Consider the following 19,477-nt stretch of genomic DNA (forward strand, 5'->3'; position numbering starts at 1 on the left):
TTCATATGCAAGATTTAGGTGTTAGAAATAGTTCAGGTTTCACAACAAATCACATGTCATGATGGATTTCCCTGTTTAAGAGAGTTAGTTGTGGACTATTAATTTGCTGTCATGAGTGAAAAGGATGCTTAGTTAATGTAAGCCTCGATCACAGCTCCTAGTGGTCAGCTTCATAGTAAATTGAAACTACTTGAAAAGCATAGGCAGCAAGATTTTTATTAGTAATGATCTAGTTTATATTGTTAGCAGCTTGTTAGCCAACGTAAACATTGCTTTTCATGCATTTTCAGTCTAGTCCTTGTACCTTTTTCAGAAGAATGTTTAATATCATCATCATCATCATCATCATTATTATTATTATTGTGATCTATGAGCCATTCAAGTATAAAAAGGCACCCAACTCAAGGATGATCCAGTGTTGTCTAAACATTAAATTTGCTGAATTAATTACTTGCAGCCTCTATCAAAAACATTTTATATGTTCCAGTCTCTTCAGCTGAATCTACAAAAATGCCAAAGATAACACATCTTGAAAGGCTTTGTCCCCAAGTTGATTTCTTATAAGTTAGAACAGGGCTGCCCAATCCCAGTCCTCAAGAGCTACTATCCTGCAGCTTTTAGATGCATCCCTACTCCAACACAGCTGAATCAAATGGTTTGATTACCTCTTCAGCATGCCATCATGTTTGGCAAAGGCCTGATAACAAGCCATTCATTTGATTCGGGTGTGTGGGAACAAGGATGCATCTAAAAGCTGCAGGACGGTAGCTCTCGAGGACCGGGATTGGGCACCCCTGAGTTAGAAACTCAGCATTGTGTGTAGTGTGTCCCTAAAAATTCTGAGGAAGAAAGTTTTTAGTGTTATAATGCATTAGTAGTGCTACATTAATGTGGGTCAGCATTGAGGGCCTCTGCTCTCTCCCTTGCTTGTTGAAGTTATTTGGGTTAGTGTGTTTTTTTGGCTGATATCCTGTCTCACTTGTGCAATGATGTCAGTAGAGAGACCAACTAGGAGTCTCAGAATATTGTGTTTTTATTATTATCTCATATTATTAATAGGTACATTTAGCATCCACTGAGCAACATTGACATTTTTTAATCAGTAGCCACCTTGACTAAAAATTGGCAGTTATGCGCCAAATCAACTCGAGCTGCATTGTGTCCTACACAGTAATTTGTCTCATTGTTTTCCCAAACTGGTTGCCTTACTTTCATTTTGACAGTACATTTATGTTCATAAGTTCCCAGCTTTACCTCTGACAGCTGCTACTGCTCAGCATCACTGCATGTTACTTTAACCCCCTCCCCCAGCCAGCATCCACCTGTAGGCTCTGGGGCTGTATTTATTCATCACTTCCCAATTGCCCCATGTGTTGTATTTGTTGTACTCTGCTGCAACCATTTCAACACATCTACGCACAGAATGTTGTTTACTCAGCAATATCTATTTACATGTACACAAGTGAGCACAGCTGTGTTCTTGTGAATGAAACATAGGAATAATATTATTAATAATAATAATGATGAGTAATAATTATTTGTAATTTAACAGTTTAATTGTAACAGTCCAAAGTTTGAGGAAAGAAAAAACTACACCCTTTTTTAAAAAAACAACCCAAAGATAACAAATTAAGCCTTTCGAGATGGGATGTGAATTTGGTAAATGGACAGGTAAAGCACTTTTTTCTGTTGAGGATGTGACAAGTTGTTCATATAGCATCGTTCAGACATGAACTTATACTCTGATGGATGCAGGGAGGAACTCTGTACCTTTTTCTGTATCTTGCCCACGGATACTTCAGCATACAAACTGGAGAAGCCAGGGATTGATTCACCGACCTTCCGATCGGTAGCCGACCCAGTCTTCCGCCTGAGCCGCAGGATGTTTCGTGGGTTTACATGTATTTTTGTGTAAATATGAAATTAGAATCTTCAAATGTATTAGCTGTAGTTGTTAAAAGGTAATAGGTAACATTACAGCATAAGCGTAGGAAGTATACAGGTAATATTAAAGCGCACTGATGTAGAATGTGAGGTAGAAAAGATAGGAACACACTGCAGGGATTATGACGAACAAGTGAAATTGATCAACAGCCAACAAAATACAGTATATTATACAGTGAGTTACACAATCAATGCTAGTGTACATATGCTGCAGCAATTTCCCTGAAGAATATATACTTTAAAATACTCATTTTAGCTAAAAATTAAGGCTCATTTTCTGTGGTTGTGCAACACCAACTTTAAAAATGTGTAGAAAAAGAAAAGAAGCCTTAGAAACTGAAGCCGTACAGTAAGTTTTACAATAGCTGCAGCAGCAGTTTTGCTCAAGGGAAGCTGATGATTGGGTTTCAGAATAAATTGGATGTCGTGTTGATATTCCTCCCGTATTGACATCAGCACAGCATTGTCTCAGGCTTTTCTACACCGCTGCACAAAGAAGTGAGCGCCTGAGTTTCTCTCCGTTCTAACAGAGAATGAAAGGAGGATTTTCACATAGCTGGAGGCCTGAGGGTTAAAAGCCATTTCAAAGTCTGCTTTTTATTCGTAATGGTTTCTTCAAAGGGCCGGGTCAATCACGACGTGTGACTACTGTAAGTGATGTGCCCCTGTTGTGTGACCCTTTTCTCTTTGAAATATTTGATTTTATTTTTAGAGCAATAGAGCAGGAAGCACCTGACCTCCAAAACTGTGTTTGCTCTCACTGAGAAAGGTGTGGCCGTCATTACTGAAATGACCTCTGCTGACATGGCTGTATTTTTAGGTAGACTTACAAACTTTTATATGAATCTGTTTTTAGTTAATAATTACATTTTCCAAAGAAACTGCAGCTTTTACTATCTTTATTTATTGGAATATTTCTTATGACCATGTTTTAAAAAAATGACAAAGACGCACAAACACGAGGGCTCAGAGGGCTCAAGAAGTGTTCGTTCATCTTAATCCTTGTTTTTCTAGTTTTTTCCATGAGATGAAAGAATCAAATGGAAGTCAGAGATAGGACGGAAGGCTTCAGTTTAAAAGACCAAAAGAGGAAATTCAATTCAATTCAATTCAATTTTATTTATATAGCGCCAAATCACAACATAAGTCGCCTCAAGGCGCTTCATAGATACAGAGAAAAACCCAACAAAGATCTATCTAACAATACTGATTGGGAAACATGGGACGGACTATTAACATGGTTTGATCCAGATGTGTGAGATGCATCTTCAGCATTTCTGTGTTTGTTTGGTTATGGACGGCTCTTCTCTACCCTTTTTCTTCTTTTGAACTGGAACAATTTACAATGACTGTTCACTTCTGCCATTTAAACACTGATTTTCACGACTATCAGGGTGTACGGATCTCTGAGTGTTGCATGCGGTCGACCGCAGATGATGGTGTGAATAAATATCAGATTACTGGGAATTTCCCTAGGAATAATGTCTGGTTGACTAGTACATACAGACAGCAGGTTCCCTAAACCTTCGCTTTTTCACAAGACAAAAATGTGCAAAATTTTCAGTGATTCCTGTGTGGTCAGGGCACACCGGATGGCTCTGGGTTTTGCGCTGTGTTTACATGAATTAGTGAAATGGAGACAAAATGTCATCTTTTTGTTTACATGAAGACAAATAATGTATTTTACTAGGAAGGGTTTTGCTGCTGTGCTAGAAGTGTAAGTGAGGCTCCCCACAGTTGTTGTCAAACAGGTGCTTAAATGCTACCATGATCTTTTCATAATCCTAAGTAGCTTCACTTTTAATTAAGAGTACAATTGGCATGAAGAAAGTGTCAGTGGTTTGAAAAATATTGGAATTATGACTGTAGTAGGTGAAAGTCCTGTTACTTAATCCATGGCTCTGACCTCCTAAAGCAAACTGTGCTGCTTTGCAATGAAAGCACAGTGATTCAGTAGACAACATTTTGTGAAAATCTGATGAACTGCTGTGAGCCTTGAGCAGGGAAACTGCATGGGCAGTGGTAACATACAGCTGCCTGGGGTCTGATTGTGTTTGTGTAGCTCATAAAGTATCAGCTGACATAGATGACAAGACCGGTTAAAGTGTAATGACTGTGATTTTGGCAATAATTGACTTCTCATTTTTTCAGGATGGACCAAATTTGCACGGCTAACACGTGCACTCACCAACAACCGCAACACCCTACAGCAACTGGCGCCTATTGGCAAACCTGAAGTCAGCCATAAACAGTCCAGACTGGCTGAGGTGAGCACATACGTTATATGAAGAACATTTTTGTAGTTTTTTTTTGCAGGTACTTATCCTAGGTCCGATGAAAAAGTTACTCAGTGCCACCTATATAAAAAAAAAAGAGACCCAAACCAATTTTGGCACATCGCCCCTTCAAGGTAATCATCTCGTAGATTTGGGTTTTGCATAATGGCTCATCACTGGTGATAAGAACCAGACCACAGATTATGACCCAAAGATGTACAAGTGCAACAGGACTTCATGGAGTGATCTAAAGTTGTGTTTGAGACATTGTAACTGGCCAAGAAGGGGACATGTGCTCATCTATTTATTACTTTGTTATTTTCAGGATGTCCTGATGTAGGAGACAGACATATGTCTATGTCTTTATAATGTTGGGCTTAAGACTTTCCTGTTTGGCAAAGCTTGTAGCTAGGGCTGGATCAGGTGACACTGAACCTACCCTTAGTTATGCTGCAAGGCTGTTGGTGGCTATTAATTATGAGCTATTATTAATCTCTGGCTCTCTTCCACAGCATGTCTTTTATCCTGTCTTCCTTCCCTCACCCCAATCACTCGCGGCAGATCGTTGCCCCCCGAGCCTGCTTCTGTCGGAGGTTTCTTCCTGTTAAAAGGGAGGTTTTCCTTCCCACTGTTGCCAAAGTGCTTGCTCATACAGGGGTGGGCAATCTTAGTCCACGAGGGCCGGTGTCCCTGCAGGTTTTAGATGTGTCCTCGAACCAACACAGCTGATTTAAATGGCTAAATTAGACTGAGATTGCCCACCCCTGTCATAGGGGGTTGCCTGATTTTTGAGGGTGCTCTGTATTATTGTAGTATCTTTACAATATTAAGCACCTTGAGGAAACTGTTGTTATGATTTGAGTATTAGCTTGCTCAACTTTGAGGTTTAAAAAGCTTTTTTCCCCACCTAAATTGTACTTATGCCATGTGTGCACAAGGTTTCACTAGATACAAATAGTTTTTTATCTGGCTGAAGTTGGTAACACAAGCTGAACTGCTCACACAGATAGATAATTTGCTGGTTACCTAGTAATAGCAGCTAGCTGGCTAATCCTAGCTTGATAAAAAAAAAGAAATTGTATTATTGTAAATTTAAGTGCGTTTTCTGTTTGCCTGCTAACCTTTAAGCAGTGCAAAACCTTCTATTAATTGTTCCATTTAAGCAGCAGCTTAGTTCTTCAACTTAAACTGAAAATCATTCCCATTTCTTCATTCTGCAAACAACATAGTCGCTAACTGTACACAGCAAATCCAGCATGTCCAAATTAACACTGTCGGATTTGATTTCAACACTATTAAAGTGTCTATATGGGTCCACACCAGAGAGTGTTAATTTAATTCTTTTTGGAGAGTTGGTACGTTAACTCTGATTTAGTGTTAAACACCAAATCTGTCTGGAGTTGATAATTTAACACTTGGTGTTAAGAGTTTATATATTAACTCTCAAGAGTATTTTAGTTTAACTACGTAAGAGTTATCTTCTAATTCATTCTAAAAAGCGGGAATTTTACTGTTCTGAACTTCTAGAAATTTCTTTTGGAAATAAACATTTACTAAAAAGATGCAATGGTTTTTGAAAAACATTTATTCTGAACTGTGCACCACAATTTCAAAACATTTTCTGAAAGATGTAACAGTATACATGTTCTCACTTTCATTAGAATTTTGTTTATCAAAAGGTCTGACATGGTAAATGCAAATAACAGCATTCTCATCACTTATTTCTTCAATACAATATGCATGTCCTTCATTCATCACTTTGTGGAACTTCAACGCACTTCTGCTCTCCCCCATATTCCATCTTCACAAGCATATCCTGTGTGGAGATTGAATAAAAATTAGTTGACACTAATTAATGGCACAAATAATCCAGTAAACAATTGCAGCACAGTAAAAAAAAAAAAAAGGAATCCTCTTTGAGCCATTACTTGTGTAAAGTATTTTCCCAAAAGACAAAGACGCAGGCACCAGGTAATACTGAACTAAATGTAAAACCTCAACCTTTTTCATTTTTACCTGCACAAAACTCTGGAGGGATCTATGCTAACGTAGAAACCAGTCAGGACGTCAGCTACTGCTGTTTGCTCGTTTTTGTTTTTGTGGGCGATCGTTTTCAGGCTTCAAGTAGCACCATTATACCAACATTTCACATTCTACACATTGTTTTAGGTGTATTTGACCAAAAGTTTGACTGAAAATTCACATGCAAGCTTTTTTCAAGGCTGTGGTATTTGCCCGCAAACAATACCTTTCAGCTAGCTAAAACAGAATATTATGCTATCACCGAGCAACATGGCTAATGCCTTTCACACAGCTTTGTCTCAACTCCAAAGAGCCACAGAAGTAAAAGCTCATAATAATAATTGAAACAATCTTTGAAAAAATGACTTACCAAGCATGGCAAACAACTCAAATATGTAGAGCAAAATGTTCTGAAACGGCTTCACTTCAGCTTCGATTGGAGCCTATGGTGCTGGGGGCGGAGTCTGTGAATTTACTCTGTTGGTGTCATAGCCCCTCTAGGAGTTCAGAGTTAAGAGGTCAAGAGTTAATGTTTCCATTGTAACACCTCCAGATTTGACATAGAAACACTCATTTTTAACACTCGATTTTAACTACTATCATTTTACACCTCAGAGTTACATTAAAAGAATGTGACTCTACTTAGAGTAAAATTAACTCTACTTTTGCAAGAAGACTATTAACACCAAAACATTTAACACTTTTGAATTTGCTGTGTAGCTACCCTGTCACACCAGAAGGAGTCTTCTGTATAAACACACACACTGTAAATTTGCCACCCTTGAAATATTTCTGCATCAAAAAAATCCCCGTATAAAAGATTTATAGCCTCCTTCTGACCATATTCCCAAAGCTCACTAAAAGAGAACATCAACTTTTACAGTCAAAAACATGCATATGCAGTCACAGGCTTCACCTTTTCCTAAACACGCACACCACCCTCCCCTTAACTGCTGTTGTTGGAAGTAACACATTCCCTGCTGCTCCTCTGAACTGTGGGCACCATTCAGGACAGGTGGAGAGACAGAATAGGGTGGTGCGAGCACTCCAAATGATTGTGCTATAAAGTTAGAAAATGGATTGCAGGGTGGAAAGAAGATGGTTCATTTTCCCAGTTTTCATCAACCTGTTTTATTCATGAATGTTTGAGGAAGGTGTGATGCCTTTAATCAGAGTTTGTTTGTGTTTAGTGCATGATGCAAGAAGTTGTGAGGGTTTCTGGGAAGGTGTTACCGACTCAGGTGTCCTAAAGGTGAAACAGAGGTGAACTGAGAAAGGTGGAGAAAAAGAACTACAAAGAGAGGGAAGAGAAAGGAGTGGAAGTAGCAACTTAAGAGGGAAAGAATGGCATGAGAGAAGGAGATGTGGGAGAATGTAAGAGCAGTAATGTTTAGGAGAGAAGTAGGAAGGAAGGACTGGAAAAAGAAATAAGTTAGACCTGGTATAACAAGCTAATGCACTCTCTTAGCCGTTTTCCTGGCCTGGTGCTGGATGGGTTGCAGGGTAATGTGTTGAGGGTGCTCAGCAGACACTGCAGGTGAGCCATCTGCTCTGCAGTCTGAAAGGCACAGCTGGCGTCTGTCAAGGATGCTGTTGAGTGTCTCACGTGTAAGCAGGGATGTGTGCGAGTGTTTTTTTTTCTTCTCCTCACAATGCTTCTGTGGGTTAATTGGCAGCCTCGTTTCTGAGCTGTGGTGCAGCTCTTGACCAGTTTGACTGACAGCTTTGATGAAGAGAATTAGAAGTGACTGAGCTCTGATGTTATGAAGCTTGCTGTTAAACCTCAGCTCTGTCAATCCATCGTTTTATTTAGCATCAAACTGAATCCCAGTGTGAGGACAATTTGGGCTAACTGAGGCCACGCTGTCCCAACTGTTTTGTCAGGAGAAAATGATGATGACATGCAGTATCAGTAGTTTAGGGTTATTACTTGTAGTCATCGCAAATACAATAATACCAGAACCAGAAGAGCTGTATTGGTAGTAACTATAAAAACAGCAATTTTACTATTAGAGCTGTATTACTACTAAATATGTATATTTAACAGGCTTCTTTCACCGAATACAGAAACCTGTTAATGTGTTATGTTTGCGGCGGCAGAATATATTACAGCTCTGTAGCTGACACAAATAGACTATTATTTTGTATAAATAATGAGTCGAATGGTTAATGTGTGATCTGCATGTGGAGCTGCTGGATTTAATGGAGTCTGTTCTGTAGAGGTGGCTGAGCTTGGCAAGGGTGATCATCACCACGCTAGGAAATAGACTACGTATTCTTTAAAAAAAATGTTTTTAATTTAATTTTTTGGTCATCTATTCTTTCCCCCCTCTCTCCTTTTCTTCTTGCCAATTTCAGTCCCCCTTCTGTGTCTTCCCCACGTCAAGCCAAAATGTATTCATAATACATTTCTGTCACCAACAGCCTTACAGAAGAACAGACGTGATGAACACAGATTAAAACTGAGAGGAAAAATTTTTCCTTCACAGTGCTGAGCACCATGGGCTGATGATCGTTAGACTTAATAAACAAAAACAAAACAAGGACTGTTTTTGTTGAGCTTTCTTTCATCTATTTCACTAATTTAATTTCCCCCTTTCTCTCGTTTCCTTTCTGGAAACCGTGCATGTAGTTAGTAAAAAACAGAAACGTGCAACCGTCTTTCTTGGACTGCTGTTACAAACATCGCTGACAGTTAGAAATTCGCTTGACAGGACAAACTTTTCTCTAATGAACTAATAAATCGGACTCACGCTGGAGAAAGAACCAGGGGAATTTTAGCTTTCTTTGGAATTCTTGCATATATAAAATTTTCTGCTAATTCAAATCAGTATTAAAGGAAACCTGCAGCATCATGCTTTCCTTTAGTTCATTTCAATGCCACAATGTTGATATGAAACTGGTTTCCCAATGTTTCCAGTGTCTTTCACTTCATGCAAAAGCAGGTCCAGCAGTACAGTTAGTATGGCTCACCCGGCTGCTCTTAGCAGGATTCCAGGAATTGGCTAATGAAGTGAAAATGGGCTTTTAGGGAGGGATTTCTTAAACAGACAACAGATAAAAATGACTTGTTTCTGATAGACAATCAACTAAGAGCCCAGAGATAGAAATAAAAACAAAACAAAAGCTTACCCTTATGCATTCTCAGAGTTTAAAAAAAGAGCTGGAAATGCATAAAATGCATAAACAAAACTGGCAGTTCAATATTTACAAGTTTTTAACACACAAAGATGCCGAAGAGCTGGAAAATCACTTATTAATTCATGTTATTAGTAAAATGTACACTTAAATATACAAAAGCCACAGATGTCTAAAGCATTAACCTGTTTTTTACCCATACTGTACATTTACTGTTGTATTTTGTTTAGACTAAGGGTGCTTTTGATGAAGAACTGAAGTCTAATCATATTGCTGTTTCCATCTGCAAAACCACCTCCAGGTTTTGCAGCTAAACTCTGACATCCTCCCGCAGTACAAGCAGGAAGCCCCCAAGACACCACCTCACATAATACTTCACTACTGCACCTTCAAGACCACTTGGGACTGGGTCATCCTCATCCTCACCTTCTACACGGCCATCATGGTGCCCTACAATGTCTCTTTTAAGACCAAGCAGAACAACATTGTTTGGCTGGTGCTAGACAGCGTAGTCGACGTCATCTTCCTGGTGGATATCGTTCTCAACTTCCACACCACCTTCGTGGGGCCCGGTGGAGAGGTGATCTCTGACCCCAAACTCATTCGGATGAACTATCTGAAGACTTGGTTCGTCATCGACCTGCTGTCGTGCCTGCCCTATGACATCATCAATGCCTTTGAGAATGTGGATGAGGTAAGTTTGGGCATTTCTACTGTTGTTAGAGGTGCAATTACCTAGAATTCTCACAAACCTAAATCTCAATTCAGCCCTGAAAGTGGCCGACAACATTAAAACCACCGGTCTAAATATTGTGTAGCTGCCTCTTGTGCTTCCAAAGCTGCTCTGATCCATCAAGGTATGTTCTCCATTAGACCTGTTACGGTGACGTTGTTGTACTAATTACCAAGATGCTAGCAGCATATCCTTTAAGCCATGCAGAGTCATGTTGAGGTGGCATTTGGAAGCCAAAGCAACATCTTGAACCTCAAACCTTTTTTTAAAGTGTGGCAGTACGCATTGTTCTGCTGAATGGGGCTGAAGATACAGTTGACTTTATGAGGTGCACTTGTCCTGCAGTGTTGCTTTGGTTTTGGTACATGTCAGTGTAACATTCGCATTAATGCCAGGACCAAACATTTCCCTCTTGTCAAAGGTGCTCAGGCCCTTTTGCTCATTTTCTTCCCTCCTCCTACTCAACACATCCATTTCAAAATGTAATAGATCTGTTTCTTCCTAATATATTTCACCCCTTTACAGGTGCCATGGTAACAAGATGATTTATATAATTATTCACTTTACCTGTCAGTGCTTTTAATGTTGTGGCTGAATTGTGCACCTCTCAAATAACCTTTTTGACTATTCGTCAAATTTTTTGCCTTCTTTAGACTTCAGGGTTAAAAATCGTTACTGAAGTACAAGATGCAGTGAATGAACAGAAGCTTTTGAGCTTTTTTAAAATAAACAATGCCTAAGTGCTCAAACTTTATAGTTCTTCTAGGATTGTCTCGCTATCTTTTGTCTATTCATGCAGTCCTCGTCTCAATGCGTGATCTTGAGATGACGGGTTCGTATGAGAGTGGGCTTCTTCTTTTTGTGGCTGAAATGAGTAAACATTTAAAAGGGACTAATATGTTTCCCGGTACTGTTCTGTCTGTAGTCAGTCTATCAGTTTGAGCCAGATGTGTAACAGATTATTTTCAGATGATTCAGAAGATGACTGATGATTGTTTTTTGATTCACCACATGGGCTTTAGTGGCTCCGTAATTCATTTACATCTAAATGAAAGGGATGTCATTACACAGCAAAAATCAGGCTTCGTGTTATACTTCCAAGATTACTGTAAGTTCTCTCGAGATGATGACTCATCAAGCCATTATGTCAGTCGTTTCCCACAGTTTGCTGATTGGTTGAGTTTAAAGCTCGGGGGCACAGATGAGTCACAGTGAATGTTTGTGACCCCATTTACACCTGCTATTAACAGGCAGTCTGTGTCTGCACGTCTTATCAGGACAAGGTAAGTAGGCATTTAATTCAGGTGTAAATGCAAATGTAAAATGTGATGACATTGGCCAAACCAGGTCTGGAGATGGTCACAGCTTGAGCTGTAATTGGATCTTGTAATGTAATTGAATTCTGTCCAGTGTGGTCACTATTTAAAGAAATAAAAACATCAAAACATTTGATGAAATCAAACATATGTTGGAAAGCCAAGAATTATGATTAATACCAAATGCAGCTGCAGGTTATATGTTGAAATCAGATGTACATGGGGTCATGTACTAATATGAAGGGGACGAATATGAAGCAAAATCTAAGCTCATCTTGCTTCTGTGATGCTATTAGGTTGTATTTTGGCAGATTTAAAATCTTTTTAGGTTAAAGGGATGCACAGAGGAGGAAAGATTTTGAATATTGGAGACAGGATTTGCTCTTCCTCTTCCCAGAAGAAAGTGAGTGTCTGCTCTAGGGCATAATGACTGAACATGAGTTGCATGGATTTTTAAACATGCTAAAAGGTACTGCCATCAGATTTTCAGAGTGGTGGAGAACTCCTATGTCCCAGCTTTTCCTCACAAGGAGGTTAGAGAAAATACTGTTGTACTGATGTTCTCCTGCACATTAGAGAGTTTGATTTCTGGTTAAGGTTTCATAATGAGATCGAGCTCATTCGGAGTATTTTTCACGCCCACTTACCTCCATCAGATATCGTGCAGTTATATCAATATGGCCTCAAGTCCATTAAAGGTGATTTTCCACTTGATTTCCCAGCAGTTAATTATATTTCAGCCCGAGTGTACGGAGTAATCAATTGAACGTAGAATGAAAAGAACAACTAATATCTACTGAAGTTTTACTCGTGTAATTCTTCGTTTTTTATGTGTTTCAACATTTAATTATTTATGTTTGATTTTTGCTCTTGTTGTGACACGTGCTTCTGAGCTTGTGAAAAAACAAAGTGCGACTTGTGTTTTTTGCATTCAGTGTATACATGCATACATGTGTGTCTGCCAAGCTGGGCTTTAATCACATGAGTGCTCAGATGCCAGGAATAACAATAATAATACCAGCATTTAAACTACCAGCAGCTGAATTTTAATCATCTATTAATTTTTCATTTCACACCTCTCTTGGCATTTTGTTCTTGTTAACATTTGGACTGACACAACATGCTGAAATGCTCACACCTTCTAGTGGCTTTTTTTGGTAACTATTCTTAACAGCTCTTAAAGGCACAACAAAGTTATCTTTCTGTGTTTTCTAACTTAAATGTGCACCTACGAATCAGAACCAGAATACTTTATTAATCCCAGAGGAAATTATGTGGTTACAGCTGCTCAAAGACAGTAAGGACAGAAGTACCAACAGTATTAAATAATACAGTCACTGTCACAAATAGCTCTAATGCATAAAAATATCTCCAAAATCATACACAGAAGAGATAAAAAAATATCACACTGACAGGTATTTTCATTTTCAGGATGTACAGATGTTGTTAATTAACTTTTTTTGTATTTTTATATCTTATAATTCTTTAAAAATCCCAGTGTTTTAGAGAGATCATTTGTTCTGAAAGAAACAAATAGATATTTACTAAACAGTTTGTCATATACATAGATCTGTACTGTATGTACTCTATCTTCTGGAAATCTGAATGAAACTTTGCATGAACAATGTCACACATACTGCAGTTATCTAGATTTATACGTTTAAAAAAATTATTCTAAATGGCAATTCTTTGGCTTTTTGACATGTTACATTCATTTCTCCGCAAATGCGATGTTACCTTCTCTGTTTGCGTTTCTTTCACGTGTCAGATTCAACATATGTTACAGATTTCCCCTTACATTTGTTATATTTAGTAATTTATCCTTACTTACGCAGTTTAAAAATAAACTAATTTCACTGTCACAACAAGTCGAGGATTACTTGTTTACATTCTTGCCCAACTGCTTGGCTCAGCTGGTTGTTGTGTTTGTGGCATTGCAAAGATACGTTGCCAACAGAGGAGTTGCAGAGTGCCCTCTGGTGAACAAATGAGCAATAGCAACAATCATAAGTGTTGAGTAGAAAGTTTAAAATGTTTATTTAGCTGCCGTCACAAATGATGATACCAATATATAATTGCAAATACCTAATACTAGCTGATATATTGGTAGCACCCATAGATCAGTTGGACCAGTCAGATATTGTAATATTACGTTTTTGGTAAAGGTAAGAAAAAAAGTTAAATGAATCGATTCATGTTTTATAGTTTCTGTTTCAGTTCAACTCATTACTTGCAGTATTACATTATGACCTGTTAACAGTGAACAGCATATTAATGACATGTGCATAAATATGCAGTAAACACTGAGTGAAAACGGTTACAGGGTTTTCAAACTATTTCCTTTTTCTATTTCAGCTGAAACATGGCGTGAGGGTTGAATTACTGGTAATTAATTCATGGCCCAGTGTCACAGCCAGCCTTAAACCTCCCCCTCAGCATGTTTTTGTGGTTGTTTGCATTGGCTGGCTGACTGTGTCCACTGTCAGAGTGAATGATGTATTATATTGTGGATCATTCAGTAAGTGTCTGGAGCTGTGCTGCGTGTTAGTTCAGGTGTCTCTTGTCCTCTGGCCTCTCACCGCCGGTCGCTGATGGATTCGATGAGATCCCTGCTAGGTGGAGTTTTGTGTTGCTGCCTTTCAAATAGTAGACAACAGTGAACTGGGAGAGGAGGTGGAGTGTGGGGGAGACAGGCAGAGAGGAAATCAATGGCACGTAAATTTCCAGAGGACACAGTCAAAGCCTCTCTGCCCCTCTTTGCCTAATTGACATTTTTGCTGCTGCTTTTCTGTATTAGCAGGCTAGAAGAATGGATGCATGCTGACTGAGGACGGTGTTTGGGCGGCTTAAGGTGTAATGTGAAAGGAGAAAGGCAGAAATTATTTTAGCCTCATTTCATCCTCGTGTTGATGCATTCTATGGCTGAAGCAGGCGGGGAGTATTTTTAGTTGTATTTTAACGCAGGTTTCAAATGTTGTCAAGCCATGCCAAAGCATGGTGAGATGTAGGTGCTGCCAACACATCCTTACACATACTTGCTTACACACAAACGCATGACTTTTAGGGCTGTCATAAGAGCTCTCATAAGAGCCTTAAAAGTCATAACCAGCCATATATATATATATGTATATATGTATATATATGTATATGTATATATATATGTATATGCAGAAGATACCAGAGTTTGGAGAACTTTTCTTTTCTGTCTGAATAACAACATAGTATAGCCATATGGCAATGTTCAGTATTTTTCATAATAACAAGGCTCGTTAGTCCCAATTATATTGTTTTTGACAATCAGTGACAGTACTTTGAGCCACAACACTGCTTAACATTGTGGCTAATCAAAACTAGAGATGCAGTTCCTCTATTGCTCATCTTTCAATGATTGACTTTGACTTTGAAGCATTTTAAGTGTCAGAAAATAAACCTAATGTCCTCAGAGAGCTGCTTTGCCTGGCCAGCTATCCCATACTCAGAGATAATCACTTTACAACGATGCAAAACAGAGAAAACTTGTGAAAATGTTTTCCATTTTTAGGGTATTTGAGGGAAAGTGAAAAAGACAAAGTCATTACAGCAGTGAAAACAAGAAAAGAATTAAATTCTATCTACCTAATTAACATAATTGTTTCAGCACATGAAACAACGAGAAAGTATTTTCTGAACAATTCAGAAAAATAAAAATAAATTAACCCTAAAGCATATAAAGTAAAGCATTACAAATCAGTCCAGTTTTGCACTGCTGTTTCCTGAGTCTGCTTTAAAAAAGTGCACACAGCTACATTCATCTTGCACACTGGTGAGGTGTTCTGGTCATAAACTAGGAGTAGCAATTAAAGGTTGTTATTTGTCATCAGTTAAAAACTAGCATTTTGTAGGAATGTGATTAATGGTTTTTAATCTTTGCTTGTTTGTATATGCCCATCACATTCACCCAGAGCTTAATGTGACAGTTTGTTTTGACAACATCACATAGGAAGAGGTTGATAGAAGATAGAGTTCTGTGCAAAAGTCCTGAGCTCTACCTCACTTCTTTATATTTGACAAACATACATGGAAAAACAGTAGTTAAGGCAACAACAAGTTTGAGTTTGTAGAATTTGAACAAGCCTTAAAGTCAGTATTTGGTTTGACCACCTTTATTCTTCATCACAGTCTGAGCTGTCTTAGGCAAGCTTTCTTCTAGGTATAGATCATCAGGTATTTTTGTATTGTCATAATTTCATCAATTTTGACAAAATCCCATCATCACATTAAATTCAACTCCAAACCATGACAGAGCCCACAGGTAACACCAGTATGTCTTGAATAACTGAGCTTCTCACTCCAGCCACCCTTTAGAGGAAACTCATTTCCACTGCTAGTGTCCGTGACCTCATTGTTTTGGTCATTACCCAGAGTTCATGACCAAAGTTGAGGTTAGGAACGTAGATTCACTTGTAAATCGACAACATCGCTTTTATGCTCAGCTCTTTCTTTACCACAACAGATTGGTAACTATCACTCTCCCTTCACTCTTGAACAAGAAGATACTTAATTTTGTCCACCTGGTATAGTAACTAGTCCCAGAGGTCTAATCCCGGAGCACTCCCTCATTGAGAACCATGATCTTGAACTGGGAAGTACTGATTGTCATTCCTGCTGTTTTACACATCAGTGCGAGCTGGAGTTCACAACCAAGCCAAGAGAACAACATCATCTGCAAAAAGCAAAGATGAAATCTGGAAGTCAACAAAGTACAGACTCTCTATCATCCTGTCCAAATGATCTAATATGTAATTGTGAAAGATCCACGACAGACCCACAGGCATTTTCATGCTTTTCAACATAAACTTTTATTTACGGCTGCTGTTTCACAGAGACGGCTTCAGTTTTTCAGCTCACAGCCGAGCACACACCAACAATAACAGTGACGGGACCTAGTTCAGTTGATTTATGCCGGCGTGGTGTGATTGTGGATGCAGCTCAGGTGCGTCCGTCTCCCTCGCAGCTGCACCACAGACCACATAACCTCATCGCCCGGCTGAGGCATGCAGGGATGTCTTAGTTCAGGGGGCTGCCCGCGTATCCAGTGGCGGTGGTGACGAGTTAGGTCCGGGGGCCACCTGCGTAGCAACCGGCGGACCTCACGGCGCGCTGGCCTCTGGCGTGGACGCTGTTGGACCAGCCGACATGGCTTTGGCTGTGCAGGTCCCTCACTCACACTGACCTCTAGCTCCATTTGAGCAGGACTCTCCGGCCCTCTGTCCATGCCCTCTGTCTGCACAGCAGGTCCCTCTGGCTCCTCGACCTCCGTCTCTGGCTGAGTAGGTGAGTGAGTCGGTGGACGTGGAGGTAACATTTTAGTTATATATATACAGTAATACAACTAAAATGAACAGAATCCATGACAACCCCCCAGAGTACTGATGGCAATATGCGCCAAGCTCTTGCTTTGGTTGTACAGTGACTGAGTGGCCTGTGATTCTGAAGAATCCTCCACAGGATACCCCAAGACAAGTGGTTAAATGGCTTTTTCATAGTTTGTTTTTCAGTTCGTGATCTGACAGCTGGTGGTGTTTATCCTTTTCGAATCCAGTGGTTAGTGGTGCCACTTCCAAAGATCTCTGCAGTTAAGTCTTTGAGTGAAATGTTTTTTTCACAGGATAGTGAGTGTGTTAGAAAGGACAAGAGCAAAACCCTGAAGTTGTACAAAACTTTCCACTCTCCTCTTCTGTTCGTTCTAGTTGGCATTTTGGAGATAGAGGTTATAGATAGCTCAAAAATAGCAACACCCACACATACACAAGATGCATGGAGGTCAGCAATAACATGAACAGAGCAAGTGAAGTAGTCGGGCTATTACTGTAAAATCACAGCAGCAGAAAAAATGATGTAACGCTCGCATAAGGAGTGGTGCTGACTCTCCCTCAGGTTGCAGCAGGGTTGGTGTTGGATGAGGATTTGTGCGTGTGTGCTGAAGTGGGTCTTTGATACGCAAGTGTGGGAGTCAGGCACGGAGGAACCCCCCACGGGCCCGAAGCCACCTGCTGTCACAGAGGAGCCCGGAAGGCCATCGGGAGTTCACAGTGTGCATCTGCAGGCGCTGCGGCTGCTCAAAAAGGTCTAATCCACCCTGACCTTTCTGCGTGCCGTGCATGTTGCCACAGCCATGGCTGGCCAAGCTGACAGGGCCGGGAGGAAGCTGTGTGCCATGCAGCTAGGGGTGGGGATATTAAAACTGCGTGTGAACACAGAGACTGTAAGGCTGAAGGAAGATAACAGAAAGTGGGAAATGAATGCGCTTGCAGCAAATGAGTTATTATTGAAAGAACTGTATGGAGCAGTAGAGAAGTGATCAAAGATCAGTGTTTAGATGTGGGAGATTCTATGTATGAGCAGTGTTGGGCAAGTTACTTTGAAAAAGTAATTAGTTATAGTTACCAGCTACTTCTTCAAAAAAAGTAATCGAGTTAGTAACTGAGTTACAATATTATAAAAGTAACTAATTACTAGGAAAGCGTTACTTTAAAAGAATGTTTAACCCTCTGGGGTCCAGGATATAACTGCCTGTTTTACTTTTGATTTTACCTCTACATTTCACCTTGGCTCGTTTGGCCTCACATGTCTGAATTTACTGTTACTTTTTCATTTTGACATACCGTGTTAACACAATTGATCTAAAATCAGACAAAAACATAAAATCAGTGTAGAAAAAAGTTCTTTTTTTTACTGTAACAACCACAACAATGTTTAATGGATCATTTTCATAACTTGAAATGCAAATATAAATTGTAAATTTTAAAAACTTGTGCACAAGTTTTGCAAACAACAAAGTTATTTGCAGCTATTTACCTAAAAATTGTAACGATTTCAAACTATTTACAGAACAATCAGGTGTTCTGCATCAAATGCAGATGCCACAAAGATTAAATGCACCACTTTGCATTTAATTTCTGGCTTATTATTAATCTCCGTTGTCCTGTCTCCCTTCCCTCATCCCCAACCAGTCGTGGCAGATGGTCGCTTCTCCCTGAGCCTGGTCCTGCCAGAGTTTCTTCCTGTTAATTAGGAGGTTTTCCTTCCTGCTGTTGCCAAGTGCTTGCTTATAGCGGGTTGTCTGATGGTTGGGTTTCAATATGAGATGCCTTTAGGGAGCTGTCAAGGCACTTTATATCACTTTATGCCACTGTTGTCACCTCTAGAGCTGATGATATTTGTGCTTTATAGATACAGTTGAACTGGATTCTATTAAATTAATTCAAATTTTGCTGTTTAAAGTTCAAATGTCATTTTTTATCCATAATTCAGTAGTTCATACGTTAATTGTAAATTTAGTTTTACACATTTTAGTTCGCAGATTATAATCACAAGTTAACATAGATAATCAACAGGTCAAAGTTCAACTTCACTTGGATATCATAGCATTGTTTTCATTTGCCATTCTTGAAAACCAGACAGTAGTATAAGAAAAAAAACATATCTATTTTGATTCGATCCTGAGCACACTTGCTGCACAGTGTACAGCCCAAGCTTTGCTCTAGATAACGATTGAATGGTGAGGTTATAACATTGTTCTGTCTAAACTATCTTATGTTAATATTTAATACAGTGTATTACAGTATATCATACTCTGAGTTGTGGAAAAGCCATTCAGTCATCCTCTCAGTTGTCATCACAAGTGTGAGAGATGTGAAAATTAATGATAGCTGTAAGCTATCACCCACTTGGCAATATAAACTACACAAGTGTAAACAAGTCTGTGTCAAAATGGCTGCGAAGCTTTGAAGAAAACATGACTTTAACACTGATAACATTACATAAAAACTCCTTATCAGGCCTGTAATTGTGTTAGGAATTGGAAAAATGGAGGGATTCTCCAGAGATTTCATAACCTGTTTCTTATTTAAGGTTGAAAGTGTTTATTTGATCAGTTGTCTGTCAGCAAGACTGCAATAAAAACTACAACAACAGTTTTTTTTGACAGTTTGTGTAAAGTTAGGTCATGAGCACATGAAGAACTCATTAAAGATTTGGATCGCATTAATAGTGCATGATCAGAGCCC

The 19,477-nt window shown here is 39.2% G+C and overlaps 1 protein-coding gene and 1 long non-coding RNA gene across 2 annotated transcripts in view; one reads left to right on the plus strand and one right to left on the minus strand.

Moving 5' to 3' along the window:
• The window catches only part of kcnh5b (potassium voltage-gated channel, subfamily H (eag-related), member 5b), a 190,397-nt gene that overhangs the window by 24,871 nt on the left and 146,049 nt on the right, over positions 1 to 19,477 (plus strand). The window contains exons 5-6 of the mRNA XM_085391423.1: positions 4,096 to 4,211; positions 9,682 to 10,074. Of these exons, the coding sequence (XP_085247549.1) occupies positions 4,096 to 4,211; positions 9,682 to 10,074 (509 nt within the window). The remainder of the gene's footprint in view (positions 1 to 4,095; positions 4,212 to 9,681; positions 10,075 to 19,477) is intronic.
• LOC146646093 (uncharacterized) lies at positions 5,788 to 6,959 on the minus strand. Its single transcript, XR_014908779.1, has 2 exons — positions 6,613 to 6,959; positions 5,788 to 6,036 (listed from the first exon to the last, which is right to left on the minus strand). It is a non-coding gene; the product is annotated as an uncharacterized LOC146646093 (long non-coding RNA).

The sequence above is a fragment of the Rhamphochromis longiceps genome, linkage group LG19, assembly GCF_057381845.1.
Source record: "Rhamphochromis longiceps isolate RC_006_pf linkage group LG19, R_longiceps_female_GT1.1, whole genome shotgun sequence".
Taxonomy (NCBI): domain Eukaryota; kingdom Metazoa; phylum Chordata; class Actinopteri; order Cichliformes; family Cichlidae; genus Rhamphochromis; species Rhamphochromis longiceps.